The sequence below is a fragment of the Rhinopithecus roxellana genome, chromosome 16 (genome assembly GCF_007565055.1).
Source record: "Rhinopithecus roxellana isolate Shanxi Qingling chromosome 16, ASM756505v1, whole genome shotgun sequence".
In the NCBI taxonomy this organism is placed as follows: domain Eukaryota; kingdom Metazoa; phylum Chordata; class Mammalia; order Primates; family Cercopithecidae; genus Rhinopithecus; species Rhinopithecus roxellana.
Genome location: NC_044564.1, coordinates 79,400,242 through 79,427,440, shown reverse-complemented (window position 1 = coordinate 79,427,440; position 27,199 = coordinate 79,400,242). Strand labels below are relative to the sequence as shown.

At 35.8% G+C, this 27,199-nt stretch overlaps 1 protein-coding gene across 2 annotated transcripts; it reads left to right on the top strand.

Moving 5' to 3' along the window:
* Positions 1-27,199, top strand: C9orf72 (C9orf72-SMCR8 complex subunit). 2 transcript variants are annotated; one of them, XM_030920046.1, is made up of 11 exons: positions 1-78; positions 6,299-6,786; positions 7,868-7,927; positions 10,917-11,012; positions 11,754-11,818; positions 13,117-13,189; positions 15,113-15,229; positions 16,951-17,186; positions 23,031-23,088; positions 25,096-25,205; positions 25,325-27,199. In XM_030920046.1, exons 2-11 carry the CDS (start codon positions 6,343-6,345, stop codon positions 25,359-25,361), a joined length of 1,296 nt encoding a protein of 431 aa, XP_030775906.1. In that variant the 5' UTR covers positions 1-78; positions 6,299-6,342; the 3' UTR covers positions 25,362-27,199. The 2 variants fall into 2 exon arrangements, with proteins under 2 accessions (XP_030775906.1, XP_030775905.1); XM_030920045.1 differs by having other exon boundaries at positions 25,321-27,199.

Below are 27,199 nucleotides of genomic sequence, written 5' to 3'. Positions count from 1 at the left end.
GGGGGGTGGGGCTGTGGTTGCGGTCCCTGCGCCGGCGGCGGCGGCGGCGGCGGCGGAGGCGCAGGCGGTGGCGAGTGGGTGAGTGAGGAGGAGGCGTCCTGGCCGGTGTCTGTTTGGGGTCCGGTTACCGGGAAGAGACGCGGGTAGCAGCCGGGGCTCTCCTCAGAGCTCGACACATTTTTACTTTCCCTCTCATTTCTCTGACCGAAGTCAGGTGTCCGGCTTTCGCCTCTAGCGACTGGTGAAATTGCCTGCATCTGGGCCCCGGGCTTCGCGGCGGCGCAGGGACGAGGGATGGGAATCTGGCCTCTTCCTCGCGTTCCCGCCTGCAGTGCGCTGCCCGAGCTGTTTCCTTCCCGGGAACCTGCTGGGAGCGCTGCCGCTGCAGGCTCGAGAGAAAGGAGCCTCGGGCACTGAGAGGCCTCGCCCGGAGGAAGGCCGGAGGGCGGGCGGCGCGCGGCTCCTGCGGACCAAGTCTGGGTTTTCTGGGAACCCGAGACGGTCCCTGATGGCGAGGAGATCATGCGGGGTGCTGTAGGGGTGTGGAGACGTCTGCAGAATTTTAGCCCAAGCTCCTAAGGAGTGCTGATGACTTGCATATGAGGGCAGCAATGCCAGTCGGTGTACTCCCTATTCTGTGGGACATGATTTGGTTGCTTCACAGCTCCGAGATGACACAGACTTGCTTAAAGGAAGTGACCATTGTGACTTGGGCATCACTTGACTGATGGTAATCTGTTGCAGAAAGAAGTGCACAGATTACATGTCTGTGTCCACACTGGGTCGGTCTGGCCACGAGAAACACCACAGGCTTTTTATTCAGAAACAGGAGGGAGGTCCTGCACTTTCCCAGGAGGGGTGGCCCTTTCAGATGCAATCGAGATTGTTAGGCTCTGGTAGAGTAGTTGCCTGGTTGTGGCAGCTGGTAAATTCCTATTCAAACTGTTGCCATGCGTCACCAGTTAACAACAAGGGTACACAATCTGTCTGGCATTACTTCTACGTTGTACAAAGGATCAAAAAAAGATACTGTTAGATATGATTTTTCTCAGACTTTGGGAAACTTTTAGCATAATCTGTGAATATCACAGAAGCAAGACTCATATAGGGGATATTAATAACCTGGAGTCCGAATACTTGAAATATGGTGTCATTTGACACGGGCGCTGTTATCACCACCTTTGCCAAGCCCTGTCACTTGAGGAAAACCCTCAATCAGCTGGAAACTGCCTCATGCTGACAGTACATCTGAAACAAAAACGAGAGTAGTTACCACATTCCAGATTGTTCACTAAGGCAGCATTTATCTGCTCCAGGAAAAAATTACAAGCAACTTATGAAGTTGATAAAATATTTTGTTTGGCTATGTTGGCACTCCAAAAGTTGCTTTCAGAGAAACAAACCGAGGAGGACTTCTGTTGTTCAAGTCTGCCCTTGGGCTCTATTCTACGTTAATTAGGTAGTTCCCAGGAGGACTAGATTAGCCTACCTATTGTCTGAGAAACTTGGATCTGTGAGAAATGGGCAGATAGTGATATGAACTTCACCTCCCAGTCTTTCCTGATGTTTAAGATTGAGAAAGTGTTGTGAACTTTCTGGTGCTGTAAGCAGTTCACTGTCCTCACAGTGGTCCTGGGCAGCTCCTGTTGTGGAAAGTGGACCGATTTAGGATCCTGCTTCGCTTTGGACTGGGAGAAAATAAACAGCATGGTTACAAGTATTGAGAGCCAAGTTGGAGAAGGTGGCTTACACCTATAATGCCAGAGCTTTAGGAGGCAGAGTCAAGAGGATCACTGGAAGTCAGGAGTTCAAGCCCAACCTGGGCAGCCTAGACCCTGTCTCTACAAAAAATTAAAAACTTAGCCGGGCGTGGTGGTGTGCACCTGTAGTCCTAGCTACTTGGGAGGCTGAGGCAGGAGGGTCATTTGAGCCCAGGAATTTGAAGTTACAAGGAGCTATGATCCTGCCAGTGCACTCCAGCCTGGATGACAAAACGAGACCCTGTCTCTAAAAGGCAAGAAGTGAGGGCTTTATGATCGTAGAAATTTTGCTTACAGTAGCAGTGGACCAACCACCTTTCTAAATACCAATCAGGGAAGAGATAGTTGATTTTTAACAAACGTTTAAAGAAAAAGCAAAACCTCAAACTTAGCACTCTACTAGTTTTAGCAGATGCTAATTAAGGTAATCATGTCTGCATATATGAGATTATTTTCAGAAAGTGTATTGGGAAACCTCTCATGAACCCTGTGCAACCCTGAGCAAGCCACCGTCTCACTCAGTTTGAATCTTGGCTTCCCTCAAAAGACTCTGTGGCTAATGTTTGGTGACTCTCTGGAGTAGCCAGCACTGCATGTACATAGGATAGGTACATAAAACAATTATTGGTTTTGAGCTGATTTTTTTCAGCTGTATTTGCATGTATGGGTTTTTCTCACCAAAGACAATGACTTCAAGTGTTAATAAAATAATTGTACAGCTCTCCTAATTATACTTCTCTGTAACATTTCATTTCTCAGACTATTTCTTTCGGTAGGATTTAAAACTAAGCAATTCAGTATGATCTTTGTCCTTCATTTTCTTTCTTATTCTTTTTTTTTTTTTTTTTTTTGAGACAGAGTCTCCCTCTGTCGTGCCATCTCAGCCCATTGCAACCTCTGCCACCTGGGTTCAAGTGATTCTCCTGCCTCAGCCTCCTGAGTAGCTAGGATTACAGGTGCCCGCCACCACACCCAGCTAATTTTTTGTATTTTTAGTAGAGGTGGGGTTTCACCATGTTGGCCAGGCTGGTCTTGAACTCCTGACCTCAGATGTTCCACCTGCCTCGGCCTCCCAAAGAGCTGGGATGATAGGCATGACCCACCGTGCCCGCCCTATTTTTTTTCTTATTCTGTTAGGAGTGAGAGTGTAACTAGCAGTCTATAATAGTTCAATTTTCGCAACGTGGTAAAAATTTTCCCTGTAATTCAACGAGATTTTGCTTCAGGTCTCAGTTTTGTTTTAGGAAATACTTTTATTTTCAGTTTGATGATGAAATATTAGAGTTGTGATATTGCCTTTATGATTATCTACCTTTTTAACCTAAAAGAATGAAAGAAAAATATGTTTACAATATAATTGTATGGTCGCGTGTTAACTTAATTCATTACTTTGGCCTCCAGTTTGCTGTTGTTAGTTATGACAGCAGTAGTGTTATTTCCATTTCAATTCAGATTACATTCCTGTATTTGATCATTGTAAACTGACTGCTTAAATTGTATTAAAAACAGTGGATATTTTAAACAAGCTGTACTGCTTATATCCAGTGCTGTCTCCTAAGACTATTAAATTGATATAACATATTTAAAAGTAGATATTACCTAAATGAATTTTTGAAATTAAAAATACACGTGTTAAAACTGTCTTTGTGTTCAACTATAATTGTACATAGTTAGAGTTAACTGTTTTGCCAGGCTCTGTGTGCCTACTCATAATGTGATAAAAGCACTCATCTAATGCTCTATAAATAGAAGTCAGTGCTTTCCATCAAACTGAATACTCTTGACAAGATGTGGATAAAATTATTTAAGTAAAATTGTTTACTTTGTCATACATTTGCAGATCAAATGTTAGCTCCCAAAGCAATCATATGGCAAAGATAGGCATATCATGGTTTGCCTATTAGCTGCTTTGTATTGCTATTATGATAGATTTCACAGTTTTAGATCTGCTTAGATGAAAATGTAATTCTTTTTACTTTCAGTCTTAGATACAAGTCTTCAATTATAGTACAATCACACATTGCTTAGGAATGCATCATTAGGTGATTTTGTCATTATGCAAACATCATAGAGTGTACTTACACAAAACTAGGTAGTACAGCCTTTACGTACGTAGGCCATATGGTATAGTCTGTTGCTCCTAGGCTACAAATCTGTACAGCTGTTACTGTACTGAATACTATAGACAATTATAACACAGTGGTATTTATTTATCTAAATATATCCAAACATAGAAAAGGTACAGTTAAAGTATGGTATAAAAGATAATGATATATACCTGTATAGGCCACTTACCGTGAATGGAGCTTGCAGGACTAGAAGTTGCTCTGGGTGAGTCAGTAAGTAAGTGGTGAATGAATGTGAAGGCCTAGAACATTACTGTACACACTGTAGACTTTATAAACACAGTATGCTTAAGCTACACCAAGTTTATCTTTACAGTTTTTCTTCAATAAAAAATTAACGTGAGCCTACTATAACTGTTTAACTTTGTAAACTTTTTAATTTTTTAACTTTTAAAATACTTAGCTTGAAACACAAACATGTATAGCTATACAAAAATATTTTTTCTTTATATCCTTATTCTAGAAGCTTTTTCCTATTTTTAATTTTTTTTTTTTTACTTGTTAGTCGTTTTTGTTAAAAACTAAAAACACACACTTTCACCTAGGCATAGACAGGATTAGGATCATCAGTATCACTCCCTTCCACCTCACTGCCTTCCACCTCCATATCTTGTCCCACTGGAAGGTTTTTAGGGGCAATAACACACATGTAGCTGTCACCTCCTATGATAACAGTGCTTTCTGTTGAATACCTCTTGAAGGACCTGCCTGAGGCTGTTTTACATTTAACTTAAAAAAAAGTAGAAGGAGTACACTCTAAAATAACAATAAAAGGTATAGTCTAGTGAATACATAAACCAGCAGCATAGTAGTTTATTATCAAGTGTTATATACTGTAATAATTGTGTGTGCTATACTTTAAGTGACTTGAAAAATTGTACTAAGACCTTATGATGGTTACAGTGTCACTAAGGCGAGAGCATATTTTCAGGTCCATTGTAATCTAATGGGACCACCATCATATATGCAGTCCACCATTGACTGAAATGTTACATGGCACATAACTGTATTTGCAAGAATGATTTGTTTTACATTAATATCACATAGGATGTACCTTTTTAGAGTGATATGTGTATGTGGATTAAGATGTACAAATTGAGCAAGGAGACCAAGAGCCCTTGGTTCTGTCTTGGATGTGAGCTTTTATGCTCTTCTCATCATGTCTGTTTTCTCATTAAATTCAAAGGCTTGAACAGGCCCTATTTAGCCCTTCTGTTTTCTATGTGTTCTAAATAACTAAAGCTTTTAAATTCTAGCCATTTAGTGTAGAACTCTCTTTGCAATGGTAAAATGCTGTATTGGTTTCTTGACTAGCATATTAAATATATTTATCTTTGTCTTGATATTTCAATGTCATTTTAAACATCAGGATTGGGCTTTAGTATTCTCATACGCAGAGAGTTCACTGAGGATACAGGACTGTTTGCCCATTTTTTGTTATGGCTCCAGACTTGTGGTATTTCGATGTCTTTTTTTTTTTTTTTAACCTTTTAGCAGCTTTAAAGTATTTCTGTTGTTAGGTGTTGTATTACTTTTCTAAGATTACTGTAACAAAGCACCACAAACTGAGTGGCTTTAAACAACAGCAATTTATTCTCTCACAATTCTAGAAGCTAGAAGTCCGAAATGGAAGTGTTGACGGGGCATGATCCTCAAAAGAGAGAAGACTCTTTCCTTGCCTCTTCCTGGCTTCTGGTGGTTACCAGCAATCCTGAGTGTTCCTTTCTTGCCTTGTAGTTTCAGCAATCCAGTATCTGCCTTTTGTCTTCACATGGATGTCTACCCCTTGTCTCTGTGTCTCCAAATCTCTCTCCTTATAAACACAGAAGTTATTGGATTAGGCCCCACTCTAATCCAGTATGACCCCATTTTAACACGATTGTACCTATTTCTAAACAAGGTCACATTCACATATACCAAGGGTTAGGAATTGAGCATATCTTTTGCAGGGACTCAATTCAACCCACAAGTGTCAGTCTCTAGCTGAGCCTTTCCCTTCCTGGTTTTCTCGTTTTTAGTTGCTATGGGTTCGGGGCCAAATCTCCAGTCATACTAGACTTGCACATGGACTGGAGATTTGGGAATACTGTGGGTCTATTCTATGAGCTTTAGTATGTAACATTTAATATCAGTGTAAAGAAGCCATTTTTTCAGTTCACCGTTTCTTTGAATTTCTTAATGTATGCCCTGAATATAGGTAACAAGTTACTATATCTCATAAAATGATCATATCAACAAACATTTAATGTGCACCTACTGTGCTAGTTGAATGTCTTTATCCTGATAGGAGATAACAGGCTTCCGCATCTTTGACTTAAGAGGACAAACCAAATATGTCTAAATCATTTGGGGTTTTGATGGATATCTTTAAATTGCTGAACCTAATCATTGGTTTTATATGTCATTGTTTAGATATCTCCGGAGCATTTGGATAATGTGACAGTTGGAATGCAGTGATGTCAACTCTTTGCCCACCGCCATCTCCAGCTGTTGCCAAGACAGAGATTGCTTTAAGTGGTGAATCACCTTTATTAGCAGCTACTTTTGCTTACTGGGACAATATTCTTGGTCCTAGAGTAAGGCATATTTGGGCTCCAAAGACAGAACAGGTACTTCTCAGTGATGGAGAAATAACTTTTCTTGCCAACCACACTCTAAATGGAGAAATCCTTCGAAATGCAGAGAGTGGTGCTATAGATGTAAAGTTTTTTGTCTTGTCTGAAAAGGGAGTGATTATTGTTTCATTAATCTTTGATGGAAACTGGAATGGGGATCGCAGCACATATGGACTATCAATTATACTTCCACAGACAGAACTTAGTTTCTACCTCCCACTTCATAGAGTGTGTGTTGATAGATTAACACATATAATCCGGAAAGGAAGAATATGGATGCATAAGGTAAGTGATTTTTCAGCTTATTAATCATGTTAACCTATCTTTTGAAAGCTTATTTTCTGATACATATAAATCTTATTTTTAAATTATATGCAGTGAACATCAAACAATAGATATTATTTATTTTGCATTTATCCTGTTAGATACAAATACATCTGGTCTGATGCCTGTCATCTTCGTATTAACTGTGGAAGGTAGGAAATGGTAGCTCCACATTACAGATGAAAAGCTAAAGCTTAAACAAATACAGAAACTTTTAGATCCTGGATTCTTCTTGGGAACCTTTGACTCTAATACTTTTTGTTTCCCTTTCATTACACAATCCTGTCTTTCGCTTACTACTATGTGTAAGTATAACAGTTCAAAATAATAGTTTCATAAGCTGTTGGTTATGTAGCCTTTGGTCTCTTTAACCTCTTTGCCAAGTTCCCAGGTTCATAAAATGAGGAGGTTGAACCGCATGGTTCCCAAAAGAATTCCTTTTAATTTTACAGAAATTATTGTTTTCCCCTAAGTCCTATAGTTTAATATATAATGATATTTACATTTCAGTATAGTTTTGATATATCTAAAGAACACATTGAATTCTCCTTCCTGTGTTCCAGTTTGATACTAACCTGGAAGTCCATTAAGCATTACCAATTTTAAAAGGCTTTTGCCCAATAGTAAGGAAAAATAATATCTTTTTAAAAGAATAATTTTTTACTATGTTTGCAGGCTTACTTCCTTTTTTCTCACATTATGAAACTCTTAAAATCAGGAGAATCTTTTAAACATCATGTTTAATTTGAAAAGTGCAAGTCATTCTTTTCCTTTTTGAAACTATGCAGATGTTACATTGACTATTTTCTGTGAAGTTATCTTTTTTTCCCCTGCAGAATAAAGGGTGTTTTGATTTTATTTTGTATTGTTTATAAGAACATGCATTCGTTGGGTTAATTTCCTGCCCTGCCCCCATTTTTTCCCTAAAGTAGAAAGTATTTTTCTTGTGAACTAAATTACTACACAAGAACATGTCTATTGAAAAATAAGTAAGTATCAAAATGTTGTGGGTTTTTTTTTAAATAAATTTTTTCTTGCTCAGGAAAGACAAGAAAATGTCCAGAAGATTATCTTAGAAGGCACAGAGAGAATGGAAGATCAGGTATATGCAGATTGCATACTGTCAAATATTATTCTCATGGCATGTATCTGTGTAAGGTTGGTGGCTACATTTGTGAAGGCCTTGGGGACCTACAGAGTAAGCCTTAATGGAGCTTTTATGGAGGTGTACAGAATAAACTGGAAGAAGATTTCCATATCTTAGACCTGAAGAGTTAAATCAGTAAACAAAGGAAAATAGTAATTGCATCTACAAATTAATATTTGCTCCCTTTTTTTTTCTGCTTGCACAGAATAAATTTTGGATAACTTGTTCATAGTAAAAAATTTAAAAATTGTCTGTGACATGTTCTTTAAGGTACTACTTCTCGAACTTTTCCCTAGAAGTAGCTGTAACAGAAGGAGAGCATATGTACCCCTAAGGTATCTGGGGTATAGGCCCATGTCCAAACAATATTTCTTTTAAGTCTTATGTTGCATCTTTAAGACTCATGCAATTTACATTTTGTTCCATGATACAACTATTTTAATATTAAAATTTGTCAGTGATATTTCTTACCCTCTCCTCTAGGAAAATGTGCCGTGTTTATACTTTGGCTTTGAATGCCCCTGAGGAACAGACACTAGAGTTTGAGAAACATGGTTACATGGGCGTGGCTTCCCCTGCAGAAATAAGTACAGACTATTTCAGTGTAAAGCAGAGAAGTTCGTTTGAAGGGTATCTCCAGTGAAGAAAGGGTTCTTCACTTTTACTTCCATTTCCTCTTGTGGGTGACCCTCATTGCTCCTTGTAAAACTCCGATATTTTAAACATGGCTGTTTTGCTTTTCTCTGGTTCTTTTTAGCATGAATGAGACAGATGATACTTTAAAAAAGTAATTAAAAAAAAAAAAAGTGTGAAAATATACGGCCATAATACAGAACCCTATGCAGTGATCTCCTTTACCAAATTGTTGTGTTTGTACTTTTGTAGATAGCTTTCCAGTCCAGAGACAGTTATTCTGTGTAAAGGTCTGACTCAACAAGAAAAGATTTCCCTTTACCCAAAGAATGCCAGTCTTTATTTGCTGGTCAATAAGCAGGGTCCCCAGGAAAGGGGTAACTTTCACCACCCTCTAACCCACTGGTTATTAGTAAACTAATTAAGTAGACTTATCTCAAGATGAGGAAACTTAAAACCAAGTAAAATTCTGCTTTTACTGGGATTTTGTTTTTTGAAACTGGAAACGTTTACTTAAGTTGACTACTATTAATGAGTTTTGGTCTCTCTTTTAAGTACTCTTCTTAAAAATGTTATCCTACTGCTGAGAAGTTCAAGTTTGAGAAGTACAAGGAGGAATAGAAACTTGAGAGATTTTCTTTTAGAGCCTCTTCTGTATTTAGCCCTGTAGGAATTTTTTTTTTTTTCCCAAGATTATTCTTCGTGAAAAGGAGGAGTTGCGTTTTGATTGAGTTCTTGCAAATCTCACAATGACTTTATTTTGAACAATACTGTTTGGGGATGATGCATTAGTCTAAAACAACTTCAGTTATAGCTGTCATCTGATAAAATTGCTTCCCAGGGAAGGAAATTTAGCACGGATCTAGTCATTATTCTTTTTAGATTAAATGTGTTAATCATAATTGTAAACAGGCATGATAATTATTACTTTAAAAACTGAAAACAGTGAATAGTTAGTTGAGGTTACTAAAGCATGATTTTTTTTTAAATAAAACTTTCAGCATTTTGCAAATGGGCATATGGTTTAGGATAGAACTTCTAGAGGTAGCATCACATTTAAATTCTCAAGCAACTTAGTAATACGAGGCTCTGAAAAACTGGTTAAAGTTACTCCAGAAATGGTCCTGGGTCTGACAGAGATTCTAACTTAAAGATGCATATGAAGACTGAATAAAATCATTTCATAAAATAAGTAAGGAAAACCAACTACTATTGAATTCATCTTAATGTATGATTTTAAAAATATGTTTAGCTAAAAATTCATAGACATTTGACAATTTCATTTATATCTCAAAAAGTTGACTTACCCAAGTTGATCACAAAACTGATGAGACTGGTGGTGGTAGTGAATAAATGAGGGACCACCCATATTTGAGCCACTTTACATTTGTGATGTGTTATACTGAATTTTCAGTTTGATTCTATAAACTACCAATTTCAAAATTACAATTTCAAGGTGTAATAAGTAGTATTGAAATAGGTCTAAAGGGAACTTTTCTGTTTTAAAAGATTCTTAAACTATATGTGCTGATTTTGATTTGCATTTGGGTAGATTACACTCTTATGAATACGGAGGTTAGGTATTGATTCAGGTTTTCCTTACCTATTTGGTAAGGATTTCAAAGTCTTTTTGTGCTTGATTTTCCTTGTTTTTAAATATGAAACATATTGATGACTTTTAATTAACAAATGTTTTATCTCCAATAAATTTTAAAGGAGATCTTTTCTAAAAGAGGTACGATGACTTAATTATTGCATATAACAGTAAATGATAAACCAATGATTCCATACTCTCTAAAGAATACAATTGAGCTTTAGGGCCGGGCATGGTGGCTCATGCCTGTAATCCCAGCACTTTGGAAGGCCGAGGCGGGCGGATCACCTGAGGTCAGGAATTCGACACCAGCCTGGCCAACACGGCAAAACCCTGTCTCTACTACAAATACAAAAATTAGCTGGGCATGGTGGCAGCCCCTGTAGTCCCAGCTACTTGGGAGACTGAGACAGGAGAGTCACTGGAACGCGGGAGGCAGAGGTTGCAGTAAGCTGAGATCACACCATTGCACTCCAGCCTGGGCAACAAGAGCAAAACTCCACCTTAAAAAAAAAGAATAAAAGTGAGCTTTGGATTTTGGATTGCATATAAATCCTTTAGACAAGTAGTAGACTTGTTTGACATTGTGTTTGAACAAATTACGAAGTATTTTCATCAAAGAATGTTATTGTTTGCTGTTATTTTTATTTTTTATTCCCCAGCTTCTCTCATATTAATTATGTGATTTTCTTCACTTCATGTTACTTTATTGTGCAGGGTCAGAGTATTATTCCAATGCTTACTGGAGAAGTGATTCCTGTAATGGAACTGCTTTCATCTATGAAATCACACAGTGTTCCTGAAGAAATAGATGTAAGTTTTTATATTTTTAAATGACAGCAATTATACCCTTTATCAGTTTTTTGGGGTTATATTATTATTATGTATATTATTAATATTCTAATTTTAATACTAAGCACTTCATCATACGTACTATCCACATGCAGTATTAGCCACTTTAACAGATAAGCACACACAAAATCCTGGAATTTATGACAAAACAGGCATTTTTGATCAGTGATGACAAAATTAAATTTATTTTGTTTATTTCACTACTTTTATAATTCCCAAAAGTGGGAGGATCCCAGCTCTTACAGGAGCAATTAATATTTAATGCAGTACCTTTTGAAACAAAACTGTGTGCCAAAGCAGTAGCCATTAATGGAAGTTGACTTATAGTCACAAATTTAGTTTCCTTAATCATTTGTTGAGGATGTTTTGAATCACACACTCTGAGTGTTAAGAGATATCGTTAGGAAACTATTCTTGTTGTTTTCTGATATTGTCATTTAGGTTATTCTCCTGATTCTGACAGCTCAGAAGAGGAAGTTGTTTTTGTAAAAATTGTTTAACCTGATTGACCAGCTTTCACATTTGTTCTTCTGAAAGCTGATGGTAGTGCACAGAGATTGTTTTATGGGGAGTCTTGATTCTCAGAAATGAAGGCAGTGTGTTATATTGAATCCAGACTTCAGAAAACTTGTATATTGAAAGTGTTTTTTCAACACTATGTTATAGCCAGACTAATTTTTTTATTTTTTTGATGCATTTTAGATAGCTGATACAGTACTCAATGATGATGATATTGGTGACAGTTGTCATGAAGGCTTTCTTCTCAAGTAAGAATTTTTCTTTTTGTAAAACCTGGATGAAGCATATGTTCACCTATGACAAGATTTGGAAGGAAGAAAATAGCAGACTGTCTACTTAGATTGTTCTAGGGACAACATTGCATGTTTGAATTGTTGCTTAAATTTGTGTTATTTTTCACTCATTATATTTCTATAATATATTTGATGTTATTCCATTTGCTATTTAAAGAAACTGAGTTTCCATAGTTCCCAGACAAGAAATCATGGCCCCTTGCTTGATTCTGGTTTCTTGTTTTACTTCTCATTAAAGCTAAAAGAACCTTTTCAAATTAAGTTGTACTGTAGATGAACTTAAGTTATTTAGGCCTAGAAAAAAAATTATTCATATTTATACTGATCTTTTTCCATCCAGCAGTGGAGTTTAGTACTTAAGAGTTTGTGCCCTTAAACCAGACTCCCTGGGTTAATGCTGTGTACCCGTGGGCAAGGTACCTGAATTCTCTATACACCTATTTCCTCATCTGTAAAATGGCAATAATAATAATAGTACCTAATGTATAGGGTTGTTATAAGCATTGAGTAAGATAAATAATATAAAGCACTTAAACAGTGCCTGGAACATAAGAACACTTAATAATAGCTAATAGCTAGCATTTTGTATTTACATTTCTTCTAAGGAAAAGGATAACAGAAATAGCCAATATTTGTTGAGTGCCTACATGTTAGTTCCTATACTAGGTGCTTTACATGTATTATCTTATATTCTATTTTAATGTTTCTTCACAGTTGCAGATTATCATGAAATTTTATTTTTAAGAAAAGAGAAGTAAAAGGATAAAGTATTCACTTTTATGTCCACAGTCTTTTCCTTTAGGCTCATGATGGAGTATCAGAGGCATGAGTGTGTTTAACCTAAGAGCCTTAATGGCTTGAATCAGAAGCACTTTAGTTCTGTATCTGTTCAGTGTCAGCCTTTCATACATCATTTTAAATCCCGTTTGACTTTAAGTAAATCACTTAATCTCTCTACATGTCAATTTCTTCAGCTATAAAATGATGGTATTTCAATAAATAAATACATTAATTAAATGATATTTTACAAACTAATTGGGCTGTTTTAAGGCTCAATAAGAAAATTTCTGTGAAACGTCTCTAGAAAATGTAGGGTTCTACACAAATAAAAGATAATATTATGCTTATATCTTCGGTGTTTATCACGTAAAGCTATTCTGAGTTATTTGAAGAGCTCACCTACTTTTTTTTGTTTTTAGTTTGTTAAATTGTTTTATAGGCAATGTTTTTAATCTGTTTTCTTTAACTTACAGTGCCATCAGCTCACACTTGCAAACCTGTGGCTGTTCCGTTGTAGTAGGTAGCAGTGCAGAGAAAGTAAATAAGGTAGTTTATTTTATAATCTAGCAAATGATTTGACTCTTTAAGACTGATGATATATCATGGATTGTCATTTAAATGGTAGGTTGCAATTAAAATGATCTAATAGTATAAGGAGGCAATGTAATCTCATCGAATTGCTGAGACAACTTGTGGCAACAGTGAGTTTGAAATAAAGTGAATAGGAGTCATTTATCAGTTTATTTTGATAACTTGTAAATACCAGTGTCAGATGTGTATAAATGGTTTTGAGAATATATTAAAATCAGATATTTAGGCCGGGCGCGGTGGCTCAAGCCTGTAATCCCAGCACTTTGGGAGGCCGAGACGGGCGGATCATGAGGTCAGGAGATCGAGACCATCCTGGCTAACTCAGTGAAACCCCGTCTCTACTAAAAAATACAAAAAACTAGCCGGGCGAGGTGGCGGGCACCTGTAGTCCCAGCTACTCGGAGGCTGAGGCAGGAGAATGGCATAAACCTGGGAGGCGGAGCTTGCAGTGAGCTGAGAACCGGCCACTGCACTCCAGCCCGGGCGACAGAGCCAGACTCCGTCTCAAAAAAAAAAAAAAAATCAGATATTTAAAAAAATATTACTCTTCTATTTCCCAATGTAATCTTTCGGTACTAGTTCTGAAGAAATGTTATTTGTTTATTCATCTTGATTTCATTGTCTTGGCTTTCCTTCTAAATCTATCTCTTCTTGGGAGCTATTGGGATTAAGTGGTCATTGATGATTATACTTTATTCGGTAATGTTTCTGACCCTTTCCTTCAGTGCTACTTGAGTTAGTAAAGGATTAATGAACAGTTACATTTCCAAGCATTAGCTAATAAACTAAAGGATTTTGCACTTTTCTTCACTGACCATTAGTTAAAAACAGTTCAGAGATAAGTACATGTATCTTTCAATTTTAGCAAACCTAATTTTTTAAAAGAAGTTTTACATAGAAAATATGTTGGAAATGATTATTTACTTTACAAAGATATTCATAATTTATTTTTTCTGTAACTAGCTACTTTTGTATATTTACATGAGCCTTAATTTATCAAAATTATATTTCTCATATAACCATTTATGAGAGCTTAGTATACCTCTGTCATTATATTGCATCTGCAGACTAGTGATCTTATTACTTCTGTCACCTCAAACAGGTGGCTTCCCGTCTGTGACCTCCAAAGCCTTAGGTTCCACAGAGTGACTGCTGAGCTGCTTTATGAAGGGAGAAAGGCTCCATAGTTGGGTTTTTGGTTTTGCTTTTGTTTTTGTTTTTAACATTTTTCCTATCCTCCATCCTCTTGAGGCAGAATAAGCTTACCTTTTATCTTGTTTTAATTTGAGAAAGAAGTTGCCACTGCTCTACATTGAAAACCACTGCTTTAACATAATAACTCTGAATATGGTTTGAATTTCAAGATAGTGAATGCCTTTTTATTTTTACTAATAGAGCTGTAGGTCGAATATTATTAGATTTCTAAACCCCATCCAATGACCTCCTTATTTTAAATCAAATTCTATAATTAATTGTCTTCTTATTGGAGGATCTGGACATTCTTTGATGTTTCTTACAACAAATTTCACATGTAGACCCACTAAACAGAAGCTATAAAGGTTCCATGGTCAAATAAGTCTGAGAAAGTCTGCATATTATATAATTCACCTGAAGAGTCACAGTATGTACCCAAATGTTAAAGGTTTTGAGATGCCATACAGTAGATTTACCAAGCATTTTCTAAGTTTATTTGACCACAGAATCCCTATTTTAAGCAACAACTGTTACATCTCATGGGTTCCAGGTGACTAAAGAATACTTATTGCTTAGGATATGTTTTATTGATAATAACAATTAAAATGTCAGATATCTTTCATAAGCAGATCAGTGGTCTTTTTAAAACTTCATATTTTAATGCTAAAATCTTTTCTTTTGTAGATAGTCAGAACATTATGCCTTTTTCTGACTGCAGCAGAGAGAAAATGCTCCAGGTTATGTGAAGCAGAATCATCATTTAAATATGAGTCAGGGCTCTTTGTACAAGGCCTGCTAAAGGTATAGTTTCTACTTAACACAAGTGAAACCAATTTTCTAAAATCATTTTTGAGACTCTTTGTAGACAAATGTTAAATATTAGCATTTAATGTATCTCATATTGACATGCCCAGTGACTGACTTCCTTTACACAGTTCTGTGCATAGACTATATGTCTTACGGGTTTATAGTTAGTATCATCAGTGTAACACCAGAGAATACCCTTTGTTTTCCAGGTGGGTCCCTGTACCTACATGTCTAGCATCAGGTGTTTTGTTTTGTTTTGTTTTGTTTTTTAACACATGCTTAAATCAGGTTGCACATCTAAAATAAGATCATTTCTTTTTAACTAAATAGATTTGAATTTTATTGAAAAAAATTTTAAAACATCTTTAAGAAGCATATAGAATTTAAGCAATTCCTATGTATGTGTACTAATATATTCCTATATATAATATATATATTTCTATATATAATATATATTAGAAAAAACTTGTAGTTTTCTTTCATTTGAGTCTACTGTTCAAGGAGCAAAACAGAGAAATGTAAATTAGCAATTATTTACAATAATTAAAGGGAAGAAAGTTGTTCACCTTGTTGGATCTATTATTGTTGTTTTAATTATAGTCCCAAGTCATGAAGAAATAGCTTTCCTAATGGTTATGTGATTGTCTCATAGTGACTGCTTTCTTGAGGATGTAGCCACAGCAAAATGAAATTTAAAAAATTTAAAAATTGTTGCAAATAAAAGTTATATTAGGCTTTTGTGCAATTTCAATAATGTGCTGCTATGAACTCAGAATGATAGTATTTAAATATAGAAACTAGTTAAAGGAAACACAGTTTCTATTTGAGTTATACAAATCTGTAAATTAGAACTTCTCCTGTTAAGGCATTATAAAGTGCTTAATACTTTTGTTTCCTCAGCACCCTCTCATTTAATTATATAATTTTAGCTCTGAAAGGGACCTATACCAGATGTGTAGAGGAAATTTCAAAACTATGATCTAATGAAAAAATATTTAATAGTTCCCCATGCAAATACAAATTATATAGTTTTCTGGAAAATACCTTTGACATACAAAGATGATTATCACAGCATTATAAAAGTGAAAAAATGGAAATAGCCTCTTTCTTGTGTTCTGTTCACAGCATATGGCACAGTACCTCATATGCAGTAGGTTATTATTACCTGGTAACTGGCTACCCCAACTGATTAGGAAAGAAGTAAATTTGTTATTTATAAAAATACATGTTCATTGAGATGCATAGAATAATTAAGAAATTAAAAGACACTTGTAATTTCAAATCCAGTGAATACCCACTGTTAATATTTGGCATATCTCTTTCTAGTCTTTTTTTCTCTTTTGCATGTATTTTCTTTAAGACTCCCACCCCCACTGTATCATCTCTGCACATTCTAATCTGCTTTTTTCACAGCAGATTCTAAGCCTCTTTGAATATCAACACAAACTTCAACAACTTCATCTTTAGATGCTAAATAATAAATTCATTTTTATTAACCACTTCCTTTGGATGCTTAGGTTATTCTGACGTTTTGCTATTAAAACCAATGCTATACTGAACACTTCTGTCACTAAAACTTGAACACATTCATGAATAATTTCTTAGGATAAATTTTTAGAGATGGATTTGCTAAATCAAAGACCATTTTTAAAAAATTGAAAAACAATTATATCGTTTGGCATGTAAGACAGTACATTTTCCTTTTATTTTGACAGGATTCAACTGGAAGCTTTGTGCTGCCTTTCCGGCAAGTCATGTACGCTCCATATCCCACCACACACATAGATGTGGATATCAATACTGTGAAGCAGATGCCACCCTGTCATGAACATATTTATAATCAGCGTAGATACATGAGATCCGAGCTGACAGCCTTCTGGAGAGCCACTTCAGAAGAAGACATGGCTCAGGATACTATCATCTACACTGACGAAAGCTTTACTCCTGATTTGTACGTAATGCTCTGCCTCCTGGTACTGTAGTCAAGCAATATGAAACTGTGTCTTTTACGAATAAAAACAAAACAGAAGTTGCATTTAAAAAGAAAGAAATATTACTAGCAGAATTATGCTTGAAGTAACATTTAATCAAGCATTTTTTTCTTAAATGTTCTTCTTTTTCCATACAATTGTGTTTACCCTAAAATAGGTAAGATTAACCCTTAAAGTAAATATTTAACTATTTGTTTAATAAATATATATTGAGCTCCTAGGCACTGTTCTAGGTACTGGGCTTAATAGTGGCTAACCACACAGCTCCAGCCCCTGCATTGCATAGAGTCTATTGTATAACAGTTACTGAATGGACTTACTAACAAAACCAGAGAAGTAATTCTAAATCTTTTTTTCCTTGACATATGAATATAAAATACAACAAAACTGTTAAAATATATTAATAGAGTGTTGTTTTACTTTGCATTTTATATTGTTACTCACTTCATATTTTAAAAAAAAAAGTCTGATCAGGAAATTCAAAAGGAAAAGTAATGATAATTAATTGAGCATGGACCCAACTTGAAAAGAAAAAAAAGGATGATGATAAATCTGTAATCCTAAAACCCTAAGTAAACAGTTAAATGATGTTCTGAAATCAGGAAAAGAATTATAGTGTACTTTTGTGGTTCTCTTTTATTAGTTGAAAAAAGGCACAGTAGCTCATGCCTGTAAGAACAGAGCTTTGGGAGTCCAAGGCAGGTAGATTACTTGAGGCCAGGAGTTCCAGACCAGCCTGGGCAACATAGTGAAACCCCATCTCTACAAAAAATAAAAAAGAATTAGTTGATTGTGTTTCTGTGTGCCTATAATCCTAGCTATTCAGAAAGCTGAGGCAGGAGGATCTCTTGAGCCCAGGAGTATGAGGTTACATGGAGTTATGATGTGCCAGTGTACTCCAGCCTACGGGACAATGAGACTCTGTCTTGTTAAAAAGAAAAAAAAAAAAAAGGCCTTGGAATAATATTTGACATATAGAAGGTAACAACAGTAAGCGTTAACTGTGATAACCCAGGTATAAGTGTGTAAGGTAATAGAAAAATTGGGGCAAACAACCCTGACCTGTCTCTCTACAGAATAGGTTTGAGTTTAGGCAACAGACATGTGGAGCACCAGTAATTACACACTAAGTGTTAACCAAAAGCGTTGAATAGTAACATCTTGTTCAAGGGACCCCCAGCCTTGTATATGTCAAGGTGCAGAAAGATGACTTAATATAGGACCCATTTTTTCCTAGTTCTCCAGAGTTTTTATTGGTTCTTGAGAAAGTAGTGGGGGAATTGTTTTAGAAAATGAATTGGTCAAACTGAAATTCCATGTCAGTAAGTTTTTATATATTGGTAAATTTTGGTAGACATGTAGAAGTTTTCTAATTAATCTGTGCCCTGAAACATTTTCCTTTTTCCTGAAGTGCTTAGTATTTTTCCCCTTTTTTGATTGGTTGCTTGGGAGCATTTTTGAAGAAATTTAGTGAACTGCAGAATGAGTTTGCAACCATTTAGTATTTTTGTTTTGTGTTTTAGAGGAGGTATGTGTATTTTAACATTTCTTAATCATTTTTAGCCAGCTATGTTTGTTTTGCTGATTTGACAAACTATAATTAGACAGCTATTCTCATTTTGCTGATCATGACAAAGTAATATGCTGAATTTTTAAATTTTGCATCCAGCTCTAAATTTTCTAAATTTTCTAAACATAAAATTGTCCAAAAAATAGTATTTTTAGCCACTAGATTGTGTGTTGTTAAGTCTGTTGTCACAGACTCATTTTACTTTTCAGTGTATGTTTTTACATGTTAATTATGTTTGTCATTTTTAATTTTAACTTTTTAAAATAATTCTAGTCACTGCCAATACATGAAAAATTGGTCACTGGAAATTTTTTTTTTAACTTTTATTTTAGGTTCATGTGTACATGTGCAGGTTTGTTATACAGGTAAATTGCGTGTCATGAGGGTTTGGTGTACCCAGGTAATAAGCGTAGTACCCAATAGGTAGTTTTTTGATCCTTACCCTTCTCCCACCTTCTTTCACCCTCGAGTAGGCCCTGGTGTTGCTGTTTCCTTCTTTGTGTCCATGTGTACTCAGTGTTTAGCTCCCACTTAGAAGTGAGAACATGTGGTATTTGGTTTTCTGTTCCTGGATTAGTTCACTCAGGATAATGGCCTCTAGCTCCATCTGTTTTTTATGGCTGCATAGTATTCCATGGTGTATATGTATCATGTTTTCTTTATCCAGTCTACCATTGATAGGCATTTAGGTTGATTCTCTGTCTTTGCTATCGTGAATAACGCTGTGGTGAACATATACACATGCATGTGTCTTTATGGTGGAACAATTTGTATTCCTTTAAGTATATACAGAATAATGGGGTTGCTAGGGTGAATGGTAGTTCTATTGTAAGTTGTTTGTGATATCTTCAAACTGCTTTTCACAATAGCTAAACTAATTTACAGTCCCACCAGCAGTGTGTAAGTGTTCCCTTTTCTCCACAACCTTGCCAACATCTGTTATTTTTTTACTTTTCAATAATAGCCATTCCTAGAGAATTGATTTGCAATTCTCTAATGATTAGTGATATTGAGCATTTTTTCATATGCTTTTTAGCTGTGTGCATATATTCTTTTGAAAAATGTTAATGTCCTTTGCCCAGTTTGTAATGGGGTTGTTTTTGCTTGTTAATTAAAGTTCCTTCCAGATTCTGGATATCCCTTTGTCAGATGCGTGGTTTGCAGATATTTTTCTCCCCTTGTGTAGGTTGTCTTTTTACTCTGTTGATAGTTTCTTTTGCCGTGCAGGAGCTCATTAGGTCTCATTTGTGTTTGTTTTTGTTGCAGTTGCTTTTGGCGTCTTCATCATAAAATCTGTGCCAGGGCCTAAGTCCAGAATGGTATTTCCTAGTTTGTCTTCCAGGGTTTTTACAATTTTTGATTTTACGTTTATGTCTTTAATCCATCTTGAGTTGATTTTTGTATATGGTATAAGGAAGGGGTCCAGTTTCACTCTAATTCCTATGGCTAACAATTATCCCAGCACCATTTATTGAATACGGAGTCCTTTCCCCATTGCTTGTTTTTGTCAACTTTGTTGAAGATCAGATGGTTGTAGGTGCTATGTGGCTTTATTTCTCGGCTCTCTGTTCTCCACTGGTCTGTCTGTCTTGTTTTTATACCAGTACCCTGCTGTTAAGGTTCCTATAGCCTTTTAGTATAAAGTCGGCTAATGTGATACCTCCAGCTTTGTTCTTTTTGCTTAGGATTGCTTTGGCTATTTGGGCTCCTTTTTGGTTCCATATTAATTTTAAAATAGTTTTTTCTAGTTTTGTGAAGGATGTCATTGATAGTTTAGAGGAATGGCATTGAATCTGTAGATTGCTTTGGGCAAATGGCCATTTTAACAATATTGATTCTTCCTATCTATGAACATGGAAGGTTTTTCCGTGTGTTTGTGTCATCTCTTTATACCTGATGTATAAAGAAAAACCGGTATTATTCCTACTCAATCTGTTCCAAAAAATTGAGGAGGAGGAACTCTTCCCTAATGAGACCAGCTTCCTTCTGATACCAAAACCTGGCAGAGATACAACAGAAAAAAGAAAACTTCAGGCCAATATCCTTGATGAATATAGATGCAAAAATCCTCAACAAAATACTCGCAACCAAATCCAGCAGTACATCAAAAAGCTAATCTACTTTGATTAAGTAGGCTTTATCCCTGGGATGCAAGGTTGGTTCAACATACGCAAATCAATAAGTGTGATTCATCACATAAACAGAGCTAAAAACAAAAACCACAAGATTATCTCAATAGGTGCAGAAAAGGCTTTCAATACGATTTAACATCCTTCATGTTAAAAACCTTCAGTAGGTCAGGTGCAGTGACTCACACCTGTAATCCCAGCACTTTGGGAGGCCAAGGCGGGTGTATATCTTAAGCCCAGGAGTTCAAGACTAGCCTAGGCAGCATGGTGAAACCCCATCTCTACAGGGAAAAAAAAAAAAAAGAAAGCTTGGTATGGTGGCATGCAGCTATAGTCCCAGCTACTCAGGAGGTTGAGGTGGGAGGATTGCTTGAGCCCAGGAGGCAGAGGTTGCAGTGAGCTGAGATCATGCCACTGCACTCCAGCCTGGGCAATAGAGTGAGACCCTGTCTCAAAAAGAAAAACAAAAATAATCCTAAACAAACTAGGCATTGAAGGAATATGCCTCAAAAAAATAAGAACCATCTATGACAGACCCACAGCCAATATCTTACCAAATGGGCAAAAGCTGGAAGTATTCTCCTTGAGAACCGTAACAAGACAAGGATGCCCACTCTCACCACTCCTTTTCAGCATAGTTCTGGAAGTCCTAGCCAGAGCAGTCAGGAAAGAGAAAGAAAGAAAAGGCATTCAGATAGGAAGAGAAGAAGTCAAATATTTCTGTTTGCAGGCAATATAATTCTATACCTAGAAAATCCCATAGTCTCTGCCCAGAAGCTCCTAGATCTGTTAAAAATTTCAGCAAAGTTTTAGCATTGTCTGTACTCCAACAGCTTCCAAGGTGAGAGTGAAATCAGGAACACAGTCCCATTCACAATAGCTGCAAAAAGAATAAAATACCTCGGAATCCAGCTAACCAGGGAGGTGAAACATCTCTACGAGAATTACAAAACGCTGCTGAAAGAAATCAGAGATGACACAAACAAATGGAAATGTTGTTTTTAACACCTTGCTTTATCTAATTCACTTATGACTAAGATATTCATTCAGTGGAACAGGTATAATAAGTCCACTCGACTTAAATATAAGCCTTATTCTCTTTCCAGAGCCCAAGAAGGGGCACTATCAGTGCCCAGTCAATAATGATAAAATGCTGATATGTTTCCCCTTTACTGTTTCTTTCTTCTGTAGTGTGGTACACTCATTTCTTAAGATTAGAAAACTTGAACTACCTTCCTATTTGCTTCTGCACACCCCCATTCTCTTTTTTTGCCACTCCGGTCAGGTATAGGATGATCCAAACCACTTTCAGTTAAAACCTCCTTCCCTTATTAAATGTTCTCTTACCACTCTGGCCTGAGTAGAACCTAGGGAAAATGGAAGAGAAAAGATGAAAGGGAGGTGGGGCCTGGGAAGGAAATAGTCTTGTTTGTCTGTGTGTTTGCTTTAGCACCTACTATATCCTAGGTGCTGTGTTAGGCACACATTATTTTAAGTGGCCATTATATTGCTACATCTCACTCTGGTCATTGCCAAGGTAGGTAGTACTTTATTGGATAGTTGGTTCATGTTATTTATAGATAGTGGACTTGTTGAGGCAAACCCAATGGATAATCGTCTGAGTGTGTTTTCTAATCTCACTCAGATTTTTCTTCGTATTTTTTGGTTTGTTTTGGTTTTTGATGGTGGTGGTTGTGTGCTTATTTTTGTTGCTGGCTTGTTTTTTTGTTTTGTTTTTGAGATGGCAAGAATTGGTAGTTTTATTTATTAATTGCCTAAGGGTCTCTACTTTTTTTAAAAGATGAGAGTACTAAAATAGATTGATAGGCACATACATACCCTTATTGGGGACTGCTTATATTCTTTAGAGAAAAAAATTACATATTAGCCTGACAAACACCAGTAAAATGTAAATATATCCTTGAGTAAATAAGTGAATGTATACTTTGTATCTCCAAATATATACATCTATATTCTTACAAATATGTTTATATGTAATACCAATTTATAAGAACTTAAAATGTTGGCTCAAGTGAGGGATGGTGGAAAGTAGCATTATATAGCCATTTCAACATTTGAACGTTTTTCTTCATTTTCTTCTTCAGGAATATTTTTCAAGATGTCTTACACAGAGACACTCTAGTGAAAGCCTTCCTGGATCAGGTAAATGTTGAACTTGAGATTGTCAGAGTGAATGATATGACATGTTTTCTTTTTTAATATATCTTACAATGCCTGTTCTATATGTGTGTGTGTGTGTGTGTGTGTGTGTGTGTGTGTGTGTGTATATATATATATATATATATTCCCCTGGATCATGCCCCAGAGTACTGCTGAGCAATTGCAGTTAAGTTAGTTACACTACAGTTCTCAGAAGAGTCTGAGGGGATGTCAGGTGCATCATTACATTGGATGCCTCTTGTCCTAGATTTATGTTTCAGGAATTCAGACCTATGTTTGCAATATAATAAATATTATTGCTGTCTTTTACAGATAAAATAATAAGATATAAACTTGAGCACAACTACTGTTTTTTGAAACATAGAGTTCATGGTTTACATGTATCAAAGTGAAATCTGAGTTAGCTTTTACAGATATAATATATACATATATATGTATCCTACAATGCTTGTACTATATATGTAGTACAAGTATATATATGTGTGTGTGTATATATATAGAACAAGTATATGTATATATTACTGGCACTGTAGGATATATATGTTTATATGTTAAAAATATAAATATGTTTTTATATAACATATATACATATGTTAAATATATAACATATACTCTGTATATGACAAATAGAGTATTTTTTTTATTTTTTTTTACATATATAAAACATGATAGAATTAAGAATTAAGTCCTAATCTGTTTTATTAGGTGTGTTTTGTAGTGTCTGGTCTTTCTAAAGTGTGTAAATGATTTTTCCTTTTGACTTTTTAATTTAATGACTTAATATTAACAATTAAGGATGCAGCATTCCATACTTCAAACAACAAACATTTTAATTCAAGCATTAACCTATAACTCAAGTAAGTTTTTTTTTTTTTTTTGAGAAAGGGAGGTTGTTTATTTGCCTAAATTGAGTCAAAAATATTTTTGAAACATCATGTACTTATTTAAATGATAACATTTTTATTGTTTCATTCTTTTAAAAAATACTTAATTACACAGTTGAAGGAAATTGTAGATTATATGGAACTTATTTCTTAATATATTACAGTTTTGTTATAATAACATTCTGGGGATCAGGCCAGGAAACTGTGTCATAGATAAAGCTTTGAAATAATGAGATCCTTATGTTTACTAGAAATTTTGGATTGAGATCTATATGGTCTGTGACATATTGCAAAGTTCAAGGAAAATTCGTAGGCATGGAATTTCATGCTTCTCAAACTGAAAATCCCTCCCACTGTCCACCTCATCACATGCACACATTCTCCTCTTACCCACCCACTCCACTCCTTGCAAAAGTACAGATATATGAATGTCTCAAAACCATAGGCTCATCTTCTAGAAGCTTCAATGTTATTTGAAGATTTGGGCAGAAGAAGTTAAGAAATATGAAATAGCTTACATATGAGTTTTAATAGTGAAACAAACATGGATGTATTCTGAAGTAGAATGCAAAATTTGAGTGCATTTTTAAAGATAAATCAGAAAACTTCAAAAAACTATCAGATTGGCCGGATATGGTGGCTTATGCCTGTAATCCTAGCACTTTGGGAGGCCGAGGTGGGTGGATCACGAGGTCAGGAGATCAAGACCATCCTGCCAACATGGTGAAACCCCGTCTCTACTAAGTATACAAAAATTAGCTGGGCGTGACAGCACGTGCCTGTAATCCCAGCTACTTGGGAGGCTGAGGCAGGAGAATCACTTGAATCCGGGAGGTGGAGGTGGCAGTGAGTCAAGATCACACCACTGCACTTCAGCCTGGTGACAGAGCTAGACTCCATCTCAAAAAAAAAAAAAAAAGAAGTCAGATTGTTCCTACACCCAGTGCTTCTATACCACGCTCCTATTAGGTGACATCAGTGGAAATGGTTAAGGAGATGTTTAGTGTGTATTGTCTGCCAAGGACTGTTAACACTGTCATAGAAACATTGCTGTACAAGTAGAATGTGAGCAAATTATGTGTTGAAATGGTTCCTCTCCCTGCAGGTCTTTCAGCTGAAACCTGGCTTATCTCTCAGGAGTACTTTCCTTGCACAGTTTCTACTTGTCCTTCACAGAAAAGCCTTGACACTAATAAAATATATAGAAGATGATACGTGAGTAAAACTCCTACATGGAAGAAAAACCTTTGTACATTGTTGTTTTGTTTCCTTTGTACATTTTCTATATCATAATTTTTGCTTTTTTTTTTTTTTTTTTCATTACTTTTAGGCAGAAGGGAAAAAAGCCCTTTAAATCTCTTCGGAACCTGAAGATAGACCTTGATTTAACAGCAGAGGGCGATCTTAACATAATAATGGCCCTGGCTGAGAAAATTAAACCAGGCCTACACTCTTTTATCTTTGGAAGACCTTTCTACACTAGTGTGCAAGAACGAGATGTTCTAATGACTTTTTAAATGTGTAACTTAATAAGCCTATTCCATTACAATCGTGATCGCTGCTAAAGTAGCTCAGTGGTGTGGGGAAACATTCCCCTGGATTCTACTCCAGAGCTCTGCTCGGCAATTGCAGTTAAGTAAGTTACACTACAGTTCTCACAAGAGTCTGAGGGGATGTCAGGTGCATCATTACATTGGATGTCTCTTTTCCTAGATTTATGCTTTTGGGATACAGACCCATGTTTACAATATAATAGATATTATTGCTGTCTTTTAAATATATAATAATAGGATATAAACTTGACCATAACTACTGTTTTTTTGAAATATATGATTCATGGTTTACATGTATTAAGGTGAAATCTGAGTTCGCTTTTACAGATATTAGTTGACTTTCTATCTTTTGGCGTTCTTTGGTGTGTGGAATTACTGTAATACTTCTGCAATCAACTGAAAATTAGAGCCTTTAAATGATTTCAGTTACACAGAAAGAAAATGAGCTTGAACATAGGATAAGCTTTAGAAAGAGAATTGATCAAGCAGATGTTTAATTGGAATCGATTATTAGATCCTGCTTTGTGGATTTAGTCCTCGGGATTCAGTCTGTAGAAATGTCTGATAGTTTCTCTATAGTCCGTGCTCATGGTGAACCACAGTTAGGATGTTTTGTTTGTTTTATTGTTGTTGCTATTGTCGATGTTCTATATAGTTGAGCTCTGTAATAGGAAATTGTATTTTATGTTTTAGTAGTTGTTGCCAACTTTTTAAATTAATTTTCATTATTTTTGAGCCAAATTGAAATGTGCACCTCCTGTGCCTTTTTTTGCCTTGGAAAATTGAATTACTTGGAACAAGTTCAGATTTCACGGGTCAGTCGTTTTCATCTTGTTTTCTTCTTGCAGAGTCTTACCATGTACCTGCTTTGGCAATCATTGTAACTTTGAGATTATAAAATGCATTAGAGAATATATTAACTAATAAGAACTTTTTTTTCAGGAACATAAAATAGTTCCTTGAGTACTTCCTTCTTACATTTCTGCCCATGTTTTTGAAGTTGTTGCCATTTACCTGCAATAGGCTGTAAGGAATAGCAGGAGAAATTTTACTGAAGTGTTATTTTTCTAGGTGCTACTTTGGCAGAGCTAAGTGGTCTGTTTCTTTTGTTTCCTTAATGCATTTGGACCATTCTGCTGGCTGTAAAATAACTGATTAATATAATTCTAACACAATATTGACATTGTAGTGTACACAAACACAAATATTTTATTTAAAACTGGAAGTAACATAAAAGGGAGAATATATTTATAAGAAAGGGATAAAGGTAATAGAGCCCTTCTGTCCCCCAACCACCAAATTTACACAACAAAATGACATGTTCTTATGTGAAAGGTCATAATAGCTTTCCCATCATTAATCAGAAAGATGTGGGCAGCTTGATTTTTTAGACAACCCCTGAACTAGATGACTGTTGTACTGTAGCTCAGTCATTTAAAAAATATATAAATACTATCTCGTAGTGTCCCATACTATGTTTTTTACATGATAGATTCTTATTTAAGTGCTAACTGGTTATTTTCTTTGGCTGGTTTATTGTACTGTTATACAGAATGTAAGTTGTACAGTGAAATAAGTTATTAAAGCATGTGTAAACATTGTTATATATCTTTTCTCCTAGATGGAGAATTTTGAATAAAATATATTTGAAATTTT